This window comes from Microtus oregoni, unplaced genomic scaffold (assembly GCF_018167655.1).
Source record: "Microtus oregoni isolate MIOR12 unplaced genomic scaffold, Mior012 000012F_ref0000307, whole genome shotgun sequence".
In the NCBI taxonomy this organism is placed as follows: domain Eukaryota; kingdom Metazoa; phylum Chordata; class Mammalia; order Rodentia; family Cricetidae; genus Microtus; species Microtus oregoni.
In genome coordinates, this window is record NW_024543071.1 from 51813893 (window position 1) to 51827784 (window position 13892).

The 13892-nt window shown below is 53.5% G+C and overlaps 1 protein-coding gene across 3 annotated transcripts; it reads right to left on the minus strand.

Moving 5' to 3' along the window:
- Window positions 1-2212: 2212 nt before the first annotated feature.
- Rela (RELA proto-oncogene, NF-kB subunit) lies at window positions 2213-13097 on the minus strand. 3 transcript variants are annotated; one of them, XM_041662124.1, is made up of 11 exons: window positions 13081-13097; window positions 12082-12108; window positions 11839-11990; window positions 11538-11686; window positions 10602-10693; window positions 10281-10412; window positions 9478-9582; window positions 9155-9367; window positions 5009-5089; window positions 4831-4902; window positions 2213-3531 (listed from the first exon to the last, which is right to left on the minus strand). In XM_041662124.1, exons 3-11 carry the CDS (start codon window positions 11929-11931, stop codon window positions 2918-2920), a joined length of 1551 nt encoding a protein of 516 aa, XP_041518058.1. In that variant the 5' UTR covers window positions 11932-11990; window positions 12082-12108; window positions 13081-13097; the 3' UTR covers window positions 2213-2917. The 3 variants fall into 3 exon arrangements, with proteins under 3 accessions (XP_041518058.1, XP_041518057.1, XP_041518059.1); XM_041662123.1 differs by lacking the exon at window positions 13081-13097 and adding an exon at window positions 12708-13065; XM_041662125.1 differs by lacking the exons at window positions 10602-10693; window positions 12082-12108; window positions 13081-13097 and having other exon boundaries at window positions 11839-11966.
- Window positions 13098-13892: the final 795 nt, after the last annotated feature.

Sequence of the window (13892 nt, forward strand, 5' to 3'; positions counted from 1 at the left end):
ACTGCGAGGGGATTCAGTCCTTGATGGTTGGAGAAGTTGGGATGGGAGTAGATACATTGTATCCAGTCAGGAAGCAGAGAAAAACCAAACGTGATTGCTTAGCTACTTTTTCCTTTCCCTTTTATTCTCTGGGACTCCATGGAATGGTGCCACTCGTAATCTTCCATTAGCTAAAATCTTTGGAATTCCCACACAAACACGCCTGATGTGTCTTCTAAGTGATCTGAAATTCAGTCAGGGTGACAATGAAGACTAGCCATCACAGGGACAGCCTTCCAGGGCAGCGTGGAAGGAACGGCAAGGCTCTGGTCACTCTGGGGGTGTGTCTGCAGAGATCTGGGATCTGACCTTGTGGTTGATCTTTAAAGGGAAGGTGGTAAGGAAGGTCTGGGGGTGAGCTATTTGGCTAGGAAGGAAGGAAGCTGGAGCAGCTGGAGGGAAAACAGGAGTGACAATGGGGAAGAATGGACAGATTTCCCTGGACCTTGTGAAAGACTGGATGCCCGTTGGTAAGGGAGAAGAGGTGGTTTCTGGCTGGAGCCCCTAGTGGATGGGAGGGTGATACTTGAGACAGAGGAAGAAGGAAGTTGACACCCGGAGATGACTGTGGCCACTTGGAGCAAGGCAAGTTTGAGAGACCTTAGGGTAGAACTGTTCAGTGGCTAGCGCCAGGGGGACAGGAGTCGGGGCTAGAGACAAAGATTTGGGGCGGATGAGCCATTAGTATGGTGAGGTCATTCAGGGAGTGTGGGAAGGACTAAAAGAGGGCTTCCGGGGGTCACCCGAGGCTATTTCAGGACACCGGGAAAGCCAAGAACAAGGCACTGCCCAAACTCAGCCTGAGAACCCTTACTAAGCACCGCAGCAGGATGCCCTTGGGTTTCAAGTCTTCTCACTCGCAGGGTGCTGTCCCAAGCGCGGTGGCTAATGCCAGTCCCGCCTCTCGGCTTCTCCAGGGCAAAAAGTTCACTGGATTCTGATCCCTAGACAAACGCCAGATCGGCTCTGCCTCAGATGACACTGTGCTAAGCCGGGTCCTTGGGTGGTACACCCTTACTTCAGGCCCGCCCCCTAAGGGTGTGCACATAGCGTTTATGTTAGGAGACCACAGACCTGCTCCCCAACATTTGCTGCCTCCTCCCCCCCCCCCCCGCAGGGACCATATATGGACTCTTCACAACAGCCTGTTGTTCCCAGGGGGTCTAACTTTTGCAGCTCGCCCATCACACACTTAAAAAAAAAAAAAACCTCTAAGACGGGATTTCCCCCACGAGTACGTTGCCACACCACCCGGCGCTGAGTGCTTCCACAGCGCGTGCGCGTCCAAAAGACTGGCCCTCAAGCCTGTACCATTCAATAGCTGCTACGCGTGCGCAAAACGAAACCGGAAGTATATCCCGCTTTAGCACGTGAGCCTTCCCCTGGCCTTTGTTTAGGTTTCTAAGGCTGTGGGCTAAGGTTCTAGAGATCCTCCTGGGACACGGTATCAAAAGTACTGGTATAGGCTTTGGGTTTTTGTTATTTTGAAATAGGGTCTCTCTGTGTAGCCATTGCTGGTTTTGAACTCACATACATTCCTGCCTTTGCCTCTGGCAAGATGTGATCAAAGGCGCGCACCACAAACAAGCCGGGCTTTCTGCGGGGGTGGAGAATGGGGAGGGTTAGGGGCGGAGCGAGCAAGTTACCCGCGGGCGGGTAACTCAAAGTCCTCACGAAAACCTTGAACGGTTCACCGGGGTGCAAAGTGTCTGTTTTGTTTCAGGCAGAGCTCTTGCCTCAACCTCCCAAGTGCTGGGTCCTTTTTTGTGTGTGTGTTTTTGTTTTTCGAGACAGGGCTTCTCTGTAGCTTTGGAACCTGTCCTGGAACTAGCTCTCGTAGACCAGGCTGGCCTTGTGCTGGGTTCGTCATCATTCCCAGGATAGTCTCAGGACACCTCCTTTGCCAGGCTGTATCTCTGCTGACCTGGAATGCGAGGGATCTCCATCACTGGAACTCCATCCACAGCTCCTGGCTCCTGCTGGGACTTTTTGCAGTGGGAGCCCTGCCCTAGTTGCCCTTACATCTACCAGATGGGATCCAAGGTTTTCAGGGGGCATCCTCAGGTCCCAGGCCTCAAAATAACAGTCCAAAGTCACTTGATCATTTCCCCATCACCCACCCTGAAATGATCAGCAGAGTGCGCTCAGTGTTTGCTGAAAGACAGCGACTCTCTTGCCAGCATGGTAACACATTTATTAGTTCAGAGCTAGAAAGAGCAAGAGTCCAATAGCTTTCTCAGTGAAGGCTGTCTTGTGGCTGAGCTCTAGCCGGCCCTCCTGACTCCACACAATTTGCCCTGCTATTAAGGCACTTGAGAAAAGGGGGAGCAGGGATGTCTCAGACCAAACTCCCTCAGGATCCTGAAGGTGGCCAGCTTTATCCCACCTGTTCCCCTCAGCCACAGCTCAGCATGGAAAGAGCTAGTGGGGCAGGAGCACCCAGGAGAGAAAAAAGGCCCCTCATGTGCTGGTGTCAGGCAGCACCCCACAGGGGCTGCTATTAGGAGCTTTGCTTTGGATCAACGTGCACAGGAATCCATGTTGAGGAAGACACTTGATAATAAGGCCACAGCTCCAGCATGCCCCTCTCTGGGAGAGTGCTAGAACTGGAGGATGGGAGGGGTTCCAGGGCTCCCTACCAAGAGCGGAGAAGACTCAGTCCCCCAGCTCCATCCAGAGAAGTTAATGCTTCTGCTTAAGCACCTCCATAAAGAGAGAGTGAGATACTGCCAATAAAAGAATAAAGTTGCCACCCCTAGAAGATATTACCCAAAGAAGTCGGGGGCAGTTGGAGCACGCTCCCCAGAATCTGTAAGTGCTTTGGGAAGGCTTCAATACCCTGAAACCTGGTGCTCTGAGCAGGGCCAACGCCAGCCCCTTAGGAGCTGATCTGACTCAGAAGAGCTGAGAAGTCCACGTCCGCAATAGAGGAGAAGTCTTCATCCCCCGAGAGGCCATTGGGAAGCCCTGAGGTCCCCAGGGGTGTGGGAGCTGGGTCAGGGGGCCTCTGGGAACCTGTCACTAGCCGAGTTATAGCTTCAGGGTACTCCATCAGCATGGGCTCAGCTGTGGGGTGAGACATGGACACGCCCTGGTTCAGGAGCTGCTGGAATTCTGAGTTGTCGACAGATGCCAGGTCTGAGAAAACACCCGGGTCTGTGCTGTTGCCAAGCAAGGCCCCCAAGTCCTCATCAGCATCGAACTGCAGGTGTAGCAGGGCTTCGGACAGTGTGCCTTCCCCGGCCTGGGTGCTCTTTGGAATGGGTGGGGCCAGGCCTTGGGAAGGACCTGGGGCTAGAACTGAGACAGGGGCTGGGGGCTGAGCCAGAGCTGGTACCATGGCAGAGGAGGAGACCAAGGTCTGGGTCAGGACTGGGGCAGAGGATGGTGCCAAGGCCTGATTGGAGATCTGCCCAGATGGTAACACCATGGGGGAAAACTCATCAAAGTTGATGGTGCTGAGGGATGTTGGAAAGGGGTACGGCTGGGGGGCTGGAGGAGAAAGACAGAGGAAAAGTCAGAAAAACCACTGAAGACATACATACCCATCCTCCACCACTCAGCCCCTCTCCTGAATGCTTAGACTCAGTTCCTTTCTAGGGAATCAAAAGCTGTCCTGGGGCTGGAGAGATGGCTCAGTGGTTAAGAGCATTGCCTGCTCTTCCAAAGGTCCTGAGTTCAATTCCCAGCAACCACATGGTGGCTAACAACCATCTGTAAAGACGTCTGGCGCCCTCATCTGGCCTTCAGGCATACAGACAGAATATTGTATACAAAATAAATAAATATTTTAAAAAAATAAAAAAAAAGCTGTCCTGGCCTGTGGGGTCCACTTCCAAGGGCCACACTGAGGAGTTCTCTGGCTACTGGAGTTCGCAAAGCTCTCACCCCTGACCTTTTAAAGTTCTCCTCACATTACAGTTGCAAAACCAACTGAGGGACTGTGCGAGTGAGTGTTTTTCCTGCTTTTACCTATGTGCACTCCATGAATGTGGCGCCTCACAGACCAGAAGGGGCAGTGGATGCCCTAGATCTGCAGTGGCAGACAGCTGTGAGCTACCACATGGGTGCTGAGAACAGAACCCAAGTCCTCCACAAGGGCAGCCAGTTCTCTTAAGCACTGAGCCATCTCTCCCACCCCATAACTTACTACTTTGAGGTGATTCCTTCTTTCTAAATCCAATCAAGAGCCAAGGGCATGGGCTATCCATTTCCAATGTCTGTGTCTCAAGGTATCCAAGCCAGGGTTTGTTCAGCCCCTTGGTACCGGGCACTGACCCAGGGCCTCGCACCTGCCAGGCCAGCGCTCTACCTACCCCTGCTCTTCCTTTCTAACTGGAAACAGGATTCTCGGAGCTGGCCTTGAACTTAACCCTGTAGTCCAGGATGGCCTTGGACCTGGACCCTGACCCTCCTGCTACCCTCTCCTGAGTAGCTGGCACTGCAGGCTGCCAGCACGAGGTCTGGGCCTAGCTCAGAGTTTAGCTGGATTATGGCTGCAGACTTGTATGGCATTAACACCCTCAGGAGATTGCTGGTTACTGAGCCACCCTTTCAAAGCCTCAAGTTTATCAGTCTGTGCAGAGCCCAAGAATCCCCACCTGCACTGCTCCCTGGATGACCCTGACAGAGTCCCATGCCACACAGCTGAGAAGCATGGGCCCCAGGGAGGGTAGGCTTCAGAACTCTGCAGATGAGACCAATGTCTGCTCAGTCCCCTTCCAGACAATACTGCAACTTCAGATTGAACAAATGTGACCCTCATTTAAGTAGGACAAAGGGATTCTTTACCTGGCTTGGGGACAGCTGAGCTTCGAGAAGGCACAGCAATACGCCGTGGTGGAGGCCGGGGTTCAGTAGGCCCTACAGAACAAAAGCTAGTTCAGCTTGAAGACTCTGGGTGTCCTCACTGATGTCTAGAGCTTGGCCTAGAGGTTCTCCCCTTCCACTCGGGTTCTCCCCAGCTTACCACTGAAGGGACTCTTCTTCATGATGCTTTTGAAGGTCTCATAGGTCCTTTTGCGTTTCTCTTCAATCCGGTGGCGATCATCTGGGAAAGCAATATGGATGGTATGGTTTATTCTCCTTAGCTGGGCTCCACTTCTCCCAGGAGCCAGCCCTTCAGGAAGGCAGTGGGGTCGTATTTTCCTAAGACCTAGTCTCCCAACAATTAAAAAGGGATGCTGACTTTCTGAGAAGGGTCTGAATGACTCGTTCCCCTTCTCTTTGCTTTGTTGAGACAGACTCATCATGTAGCCCTGGCTGTCCTGGAACTCACTCTGTAGACCAGGCTGACGGCAAGCTCACCAATATTCACCTGCCTTTACCTCCAAAGTGCTGGATTAGAGGCCTGCATCACCACAACCAGCCTTGTTGGCTGAATCTTGACCCCTGGGTGATGCTAAGGAAAGGAGCCCTGCTCAGAGGGACAAGCACCTGTAGCTCAACCGTCCCCTGAGCATGTGCCTAGGCTCAGTGGGCAACACTGCACCGAACACAGCAGGCGAATCTCACACGCCACATTCGGCTCAGGTTTGGCGCTCTCAGACTAGATAGAGCACCTTGGCCTCATTTCTTCAAAAGGAACATCACCACGTCTTATCTCTGTCTCTCCCACTGTCTGTCCTGGCACCCAGACTGGAAACTGGAATTACCCTGAACATCACGGCTTCGTTCAGTTCCCCAGTACTAACAACACAACTTGCCAAGCACCCACTCTTCTGCCTTTCCTCCTGGCCACTGGGATGGGTAAACACAAGCGGTTTAATCCTCAAAAACGTGACCTTAAAAAGTGCCAGGACTCCATGTCCAATCTTTGGGCTAGTAAGATGGCTCAACAGATAAAGGTGAGTTCCGTCTCCAGAACAGCCATGGTGGAAAGAGGAAACTGAAAACCGACCCTGGCAAGTTGTTCTCTGAGCTCTACCTGCACGCATGTGCATACACACACAAAGAAATACTGCAGAAGAAAGGAAGTGCTGCCAGGAGTGGGGCACATGTATTCAGAGGCTGGCTAGCCTTGTCTACACAGCAAGTTCCAAGCAGACAGGACTGCACTGTCTTCAAAACAAGACAAAGAGCTGGACATGCCAAGGACACCTGCACACATGAACAGGGTACAGACCTGCCGGGGCAGTGACACCGGGAGATCTGACTAGAGGTGGTCACAGGAGACAGGTGGTGAGAGTCATGAGTGCTCAACAGCTAAGCACTCCAAGCAGAGGCCAGAGCAACACACACCCTGAGGTGAGGCTGCGTGGTGAGTGCCATTGGCACAAAGGCCAGGGGTTGCAGCGTGACCTGGGTAGACAGGGACGGGGATGTGCTCTTCCACCTCTGCAAGACACCCTCCATCACCTTTCCTGAACCAGTGCACTGCCTTCCAAAATGGCCTCCCAGCCTCAGCTTTTTTTTCCCTCATCCAAGACAGGGTTTCTTTGTGTATCCCTGGCTGCCCTGGAATTTGCTCTGAAGACCAGGTTAACCTCAAACTAAAGAGATCTGCCAGCCTCTGCCTCCCAAGTTCTGGGATTAAATGCATGCATCACCACTGCCCATCAGTCTCTGATTTTTAAAAACTAATTTATGGAGACTGGGGAAATGGCTCAATGGTTAGGAGCACTGGCTGCTCTTCCAGAGGTCCTGAGTTCAATTCCCAGCAACCACATGGTGGCTCATAACCATCTGTAATGGGATCTAATGCCCTCTTCTGTCATACATACAAATAGAGCATTCACATACATAAAATACATAAATAAATCTTTAAAAAAAAGTTAAAAAAATTTAGCTGGGTGGTGGCAGTGAATGTCTTTAATCCCAGCACTTAAGAGGCAGAGGCAGGTAGATCTCTGTGAGTTTGAGGCCAGCCTGATCTACAGAGTGAGTTCTAGGACAGCCAGGGCTACACAGAGAAACCCTGTCTTGAAACAAACAAACAATTTATTACATTTAGCATGTGCACTCACACGCGATCACAGCAAGAGTGAAGTCAATTATCTCCTCGAATCATGTGGATCAAAGTCAGGTCATCAGGCGTGGTGGCAGGTGTTTTTACCCAGAGCCTCTTGTCCGCTCTCTCTCTCTCTCTTTTTGAGACAAGAGCTCCATAACTTTGGCTGGCCTCAAACTCACCAAGTCTTTACAGATGACCTTGAACTTCTGTTCCTCCTGCCTCCACCGCCCCAGTGCTGGGACCCATCGCAAATGCCACAAGTAGCACTACACCTGGTTTAAGAGATAGGTGGGGCCAGGTGGTGGTCACGCGCACCTTTGATCCCAGCACTCGGGAGGCAGAGGCAGGTGGATCTCTGTGAGTTGGAGGCCAGCCTGGTCTCTAAGAGCGAGGTTCAGGACAGCTAGAGCCATACAGAGAAATCCTGTCCCAAAAAAAGTCTTCCCCCCAAAATTTAGTTATTTATGTGCATGGTGTCTTGTCAGCATGTATGTCTGTGCACCGTGTGCATGCCTGGTGCCCTTGGAAGCCCTGGGATTGGATTACATGGTTGTGGGCTTCCATATATGTGCCAAAATTAGAAACCTGGGTTCACTGCAAGAGTAGCCAGTGCTCTTAACCACTGAGCCATCTCTCCAGCTCCTTTCTCTCTCTCTCTCTCTCTCTTTAATGTACAGTACATGGCATGGGCCCTGATTGTGCACAATGAAGCTGGGTTATATGGCAGTGACAAAATCCACAAAGCCAAGTGACCTTGGTTCAGGGGCACCTAGTGCCTCTACTGCTAGTGAGTTCAGTTACATATTTCCCCCCAGAAGGCAATGGGAGATTAAAGCCAAGTCATTTAAGGAAATACTCACAGCGAGGGCAGACAAAACAGACAGAGCTAAATAAGTTGGGTGTCACTGTTAAATATGAAATGGATTCTGACTATAATTATATGTTGCTTAAGAATGGGAATACATCTTAAGACATGTTGTTTGGCAAATTTGTCATTGTATGAACTTCTATTTTATTATTACCACTTGTGTGTGTGTGGTGCATGTTCATGTACATGTTCATGTATGTGTGTGCATGTGTGTGCAGATGTGTGCATAAGCATGTCAAGGCCAAGGCTCAATACTGGCTGTCTTCCTCTACCACTCTTCACCATATTTTTTAAGACTTACTTATGTGCATTGCCTGTCTGACTGCTTGTATGTGTGTGCACCACGTGCAAAGAAGAGTGTCAGGTCCCCTGGAACTAGACAGGGATGGCTATGAGTCACCATGGCTATTGGGAATGAAGCCTGGGTTCTTGGGAAGAACAGCATGTGCTCTGAACCACTGAGCCACCTCTTCAGCCCCACCTACCTTATTTATTTATTTGAGACAAGATCTCACTATATAGCCCTGGCTGGCCTGGAACTTGTTATGAAGACCAGGTGGCCTTGAACTCACAGAGATCTGCCTGTCTTTGCCCACCAAGTGCTGGAATTAAAGGTGTGCGCTGCCATGTCCAGTCCACTTTATTTTTGAGACAGGACATCCTGCTGCCTCTGGAGCACCTTGATCCAGCAAGGCTGGCTCTACACCGTCTGTCTCCACACCACCGCACAAGGGTTACACATGCGTGCTGGGGCCCCAGCTCAGTATGAGCATTTTAAAGTATACTTACACAAACCAAGACATCTATGTCATTAGACAGTGTAGTCCTCCCCACCCCCACCCCTGAGACAGGGTTTCTTTGTGTAGCCTTGGCTGTCTTGGAACTAGCTTTACAAACTAGGCTGACCTCAAACTCACAGAGATTCATTTCAAGAGCTGGAATTAAAGGTGTAAGCCACTACTGCCTGGCTAGATAATGTGGTCTTATGTGATCACCATGGTACATGTGGTCTGTCTTTAACAGAAATATTATGTGCAATGAGTACAGTATATATAAATCCTAGTGTTAGCTGGGCAGTAGTGGCGCGCTCGAGAGGCAGAGGTAGACACATCCCCGTGAGTTCAAAGCCAGCCCGGTCTACAGAGTGAGTTCCAGGACAGCCAGAGCCACACAGAGAGACCTTATCTCAAGCTCCACCCCCTCTCCCCCTCTGAAAAAAAAATCCTAAGTGATGTCCTGGTCTTTTTCCCAGCCGGAGTGCAGAAACCTTAGTACTACCCTCCCTAGCTTCACACCTGTGTCTGGTAAGTACTGGAACTCCATGGGCTCACTGAGCTCCCGATCAGAAGGCCGCCGAAGCTGCATGGAGACGCGCACAGGAGCCTGCAGGCTGGGGTCAGCGTATGGAGGAGTCCGGAACACAATGGCCACTTGCCGGTGCACATCAGCTTGAGAAAAGGAGCCTCGGGCCTCCCAGCCTGGTCCGGTGAAATACACCTCAATGTCTTCTGCAGGAGACAGCAGCAGCGTGGGTTAGGATGTCCCTGCTTCCCCTGAAGCCACTGAGGTCCCTGGCATCATCACCCCTCCCCTCTGGTGCGGAGAGCCCAGCATGTACCTTTCTGCACCTTGTCACACAGCAGGAAGATCTCATCGCCACCAAGGCAGCTCCCAGAGTTTCGGTTTACTCTGCAGATCTTGAGCTCAGCAGTGTTGGGGGCGCCTGAGGGTGTGACAAGGAGAAAACCCTGAACCCTGAGAGGTCTCCATGGTACCCCACAGATGTCACAGTCATGCCCAGCCATCCTATGTCGTCTCCCACAGTGTGCTGACCACCCTTCTGCAGACGGTTCCCATCCGCTCTTCACCTCAACCAATTCAGAAACTGCCTCCTGCTGCGTCCGCAGTTTGAGACAGAGGAAGAAAGCGATGAGGAGCTGTGCTTTCCTTCCCAGACCTCACAGTCAAGAGACAATCTGACCTTACACTGTCAGCTTTTGCTTCATCTCTACCTTGGCAAGGAGTCCTTCCCTCCTCACTCCAGTTTATACTGGTTTCCGGTCCTTGGGGGACTCTAAAGCCCTTTTATTTTCAATTACCCTAACGCCTATTAAGACTGCAATCCATCAATGTCAGCCCAGGTAATCAGAGAGCTTCCTGTGAGATGCTATTGTTGCATTATCTCAGTTCCTGGGAGTTTGCTTCCTATACTCCTGCGCAGAGTCCTGGCAGGCCAGCATCTCAGCACAGTCACTTCCCAGCAGGCTCCAACTGAGGGAGGCTCTGGGTCTGCTCTGCCCTGTCCCCTGCCAGCACAACTGGACTAAAGGAAGTGGAGCTCTTCTCGCAGGCCACACCCACCCCAGCCCGCGCTCTCTCTTCCCAGGCCCTCCCTTCCCTTTACTGGAGCTGGCCACTCACGGTTATCAAAGATAGGATGAGAGAGGACAGGAGTCAGGCGGAGTGGCCTGCCTGATGGGTCCCGCACTGTCACCTGGAAGCAGAGGCGCACGGCATTCAGGTCATAGTCCCCACGCTGGTCCTCCATGGGAACTGTCAGAAAAACAGGTGGGAGTCACTAACTCTGCTGTACCGGGAAGACAAGCCCTCTCTAGGCCTGATTCTCAATGGTAAAATGGATGTGTACCAAACTGGCAGCAAGATTCCACTCATCCTGTCTGCCTGGCCATGGAGGGAGACGAGGGAGGTGCAGGGAAGGTGATGGAGTTGCTTTGCTCCTACCTTGAAAGGGGTTATTGTTGGTCTGGATGCGCTGGCTGATGGCTTGCTCCAGGTCTCGCTTCTTCACACACTGGATCCCCAGGTTCTGGAAGCTATGGTGTCTCAGGCATCAGTTTTCTGTCTGTAGCAAAGCCCCATTCTCCCTTCCCACTCCCAGGTCACAGATCTAGGCCTCACAGCCTCTATCGCCTTACCACTGTGCTGCAGTGAAACCCACTCGTACCCACTCGCAAGTTTCTGTGGGACCCGGCCCATGCGAGCCAAGCCACTGTCCTACCTCAGCCACAGGGGGCATCTTTCCCCATTCCTAAAAACACTAAACCTATTCCTTCTTGTGCATGGAATGTTCTTTTGGACTTGTCTGGTTTTCTCACCATTTTAGCAGAGAGGCCTTTTGTAACCTTCCAACCCAAAGTCATGACATGGTGGTACATGCCTGTTATCCTTGGGGTTGAGAGGAAGAGGCAGGTTAAACCTAACGAGTTCAAGGCCAGCTTGGGCTATGAGACTCTGACTCCAAGTAACGAGGCCAGACTCCTCCTTCCAATTTATTACTGTGTTTTCTTTTCCTCATAGAAATTATTCTTCTCTAGCAGTGTCTATCCGTACAATTATTTATCGCCTGGTTTTGCCAGCTGGTATTTAAGCTCCAGGAGAGTCTGTTGTGGTATCTTTCTTATAATGAGAGACACTCAGGGACTGGCTGGTCCAGCCACAAAGGTCTGTGGCTCCAAGGTGATAAGTTCGTCCTTATCCCATGGAGTTCCTGTCTGTTAAAGGATTTAAGAAAAAGGAGGTCCTGCTGGCAGAGCAAGGGCTCAGAATTCTGCCTGTGTCTAGAAAGGGGTAACATTGTAACAGCTGCCTGGCCCCAAGCCTGCTCCCACCAGCCTCCTATCCTGACTTCACCCCAGCCCTGACCTGTACAGGTCTCACCTGTGGATGCAGCGGTCTGGACAGAGCTCGGCCTCGTAGAAGCCATCCCGGCAGTCCTTCCCCACAAGTTCATGCGGATGCGGCCGATGAGGTGGGTCCTTGGTGACCAGGGAGATGCGAACTGTTCCTGGTCCCGTGTAGCCATTGATCTGTCCAAAGTACAGAGTATTCTAGAAGCCAACAATGCCAAACCTGGCTCCTAGACGCCGGGCACAGTGGCAAGGAGGCAAGTCTGCTGGGGCTCCACGACGCCTTCCCCCACATCAGTCTTCAGCTCCGGGCCCTGGGGGCTGGTGCCTACCTTGATGGTGGGGTGCGTCTTGGTGGTGTCTGTGCTTCTCTCACCAGGGATACTGCCTGCTGAGCGACCCTCGCACTTGTAGCGAAAGCGCATGCCCCGCTGCTTGGGCTGCTCGATGATCTCCACATAGGGCCCAGAAGCCTGGGTTGGCTCTGTGGGTGACACAACCAGTCACTGGGTGCTGCCCCCGTGACCCCTACTCCAGGACAGTCCCTACCCACTGAGGAACGACGGTCCACTTACCCGAGGGGAAGATGAGGGGGAACAAATCTGCAAAGTTAAGACACATTGTCAGGAAACTCTGTTGCCCATCCTCACCAGGAAAGGCATGACAGCCAAGCTCCCTCCCAAGGAAACCGAGCCAAGATCCCACAACCTGCCCTGAAAGAGGCAGGGCAAAGAAGGCAGCAGCATCTCTCCACTAGAGAAAGGGGGCATAGAGGCGTTCCTCTACCCGGGGAAACTGAGTCAGTGCCTACTTTCAAGGAACACTGAGGAAGGATATCACCCCCCCTCTCTTCTACAGGGGAAACTGAGTCGGATACTTTCTCCCTTACAAGGAAAGGAAGCCAGAACCAATCGCAGCGACACGGACGGGGGCCGCCGAGGAAACTGAGTCAAAGGTCACCCGCACTCCCACCCAGGAAGGACACTGAGTCAAAGCGCCCTCCACAGAGAGGGGCAACTGAGTCAGACCCCTCGCAGCCCGCCCCGCCCCGTGCCACCAGCCGGCCTGCGGCTCCCTGCGCAGCACCCCGCGGCGCAGAAAGGGGAGGAAGACGGCGCGGGCGGGGGGGGGGGGGGTGGCTCCCGCCGCGGGCCCCGGGGCTCGAGGGCAGCCACCTCGCGGGGCCAGAGGGCCGCCTCACCGTCCATGGCCGGGGTCCCGGGGGCGGGGCCGGGGTCGCAGCTGAGCCCGCGGCGCGCTAAAGCGAAGCCATTCGCCAGAGGCGGAAATGCGCGGCGCGCGCCCGCCGTCGCGTCACTGCCCGGAATCCGGCCGCGCCTGCGCGCTGTGCCGCCGCCGCCACCGACGCGCGTGGGGGCCCGGAGCAGGTGTGCCGCTTTCGCAGGGCACGGAAGGTGTGCGGCGCTCAGGCGGGGACACCGGGGGCGCGACCGGAGGGCGCCGAGGCTGTTCGTCCCGAGGCCCGCCCGGCTGCAAGGCCGCTCCCGGGGCTGCGCGGCGCTGCTCTCTCGGGGTCCCGGCCCCGCCTGGAGGGCGGGCACACGATTACTCACTCTGTTTTTAGGGGATTTCGGGTTCTGTTCCCCGCCCCGCTCTGATCGCAGGAGTTTGGTGATGTCACCCAGGCCGGGTCTGGAGCAGAGCCAGGGTTGCTGGCAGGCTGCGGTCGTTCGCCGTGCGCAGGGAGAGGCCCAGGCCTGCTGCGCCAGCCGAGGCCGGTGACTGAATCCCACACGCTTTCCTAACCGTGCCAGGCCTTCTGGGGACCACGGCGCGTTGTAGGCCATATGCTCCCCAACCTAGATCCATCTGCGCGCAGGAACCGGGGAGCCCGTGCTCCGCAGAGCCTACTTCTCCAAGGAGTGACTGAGGCCGTGGGGTGGGAGTCACACTGAGGGCCAGACACCTGTGCCTCTCTAAACAGTGACTGCTGGAAGACGCCCGGGGTCAAACCACAGGGCTTGTCTCTGCAGATAGGTGCCGGGGGATAAGGTTTGGACCCTTAGGGATCTCCAGAACTAGCCAGGGTCACACCTTTCTTGCGCATGGCCCGAAGGCTTCCCTCTTGGGCCCAGGCTCAGGTGATGAAGGCATTTGCAGTGTGCTGGGTGAGTGTGGGGACCCGGGCTGGAGTACTCTGCACCTCAGGTTGCTCCCCCGGTGCCAGAATGAGAAGGCTTCAGCACATGGAGAAAGACTTATTTTCTCTGAATTCATTCTAAATTAGGAAATCATGTGGGAATTGGAAAAGATTGGAAATTCTGAGATGCTTTCCCAGGCTCTGAAAAAAACAGGAAGACAAAAGTGAAAATAGTTACCGCCCCTCCCACTCATTTCGGTTTCTCACTTGGCGAAGATTAGAAAA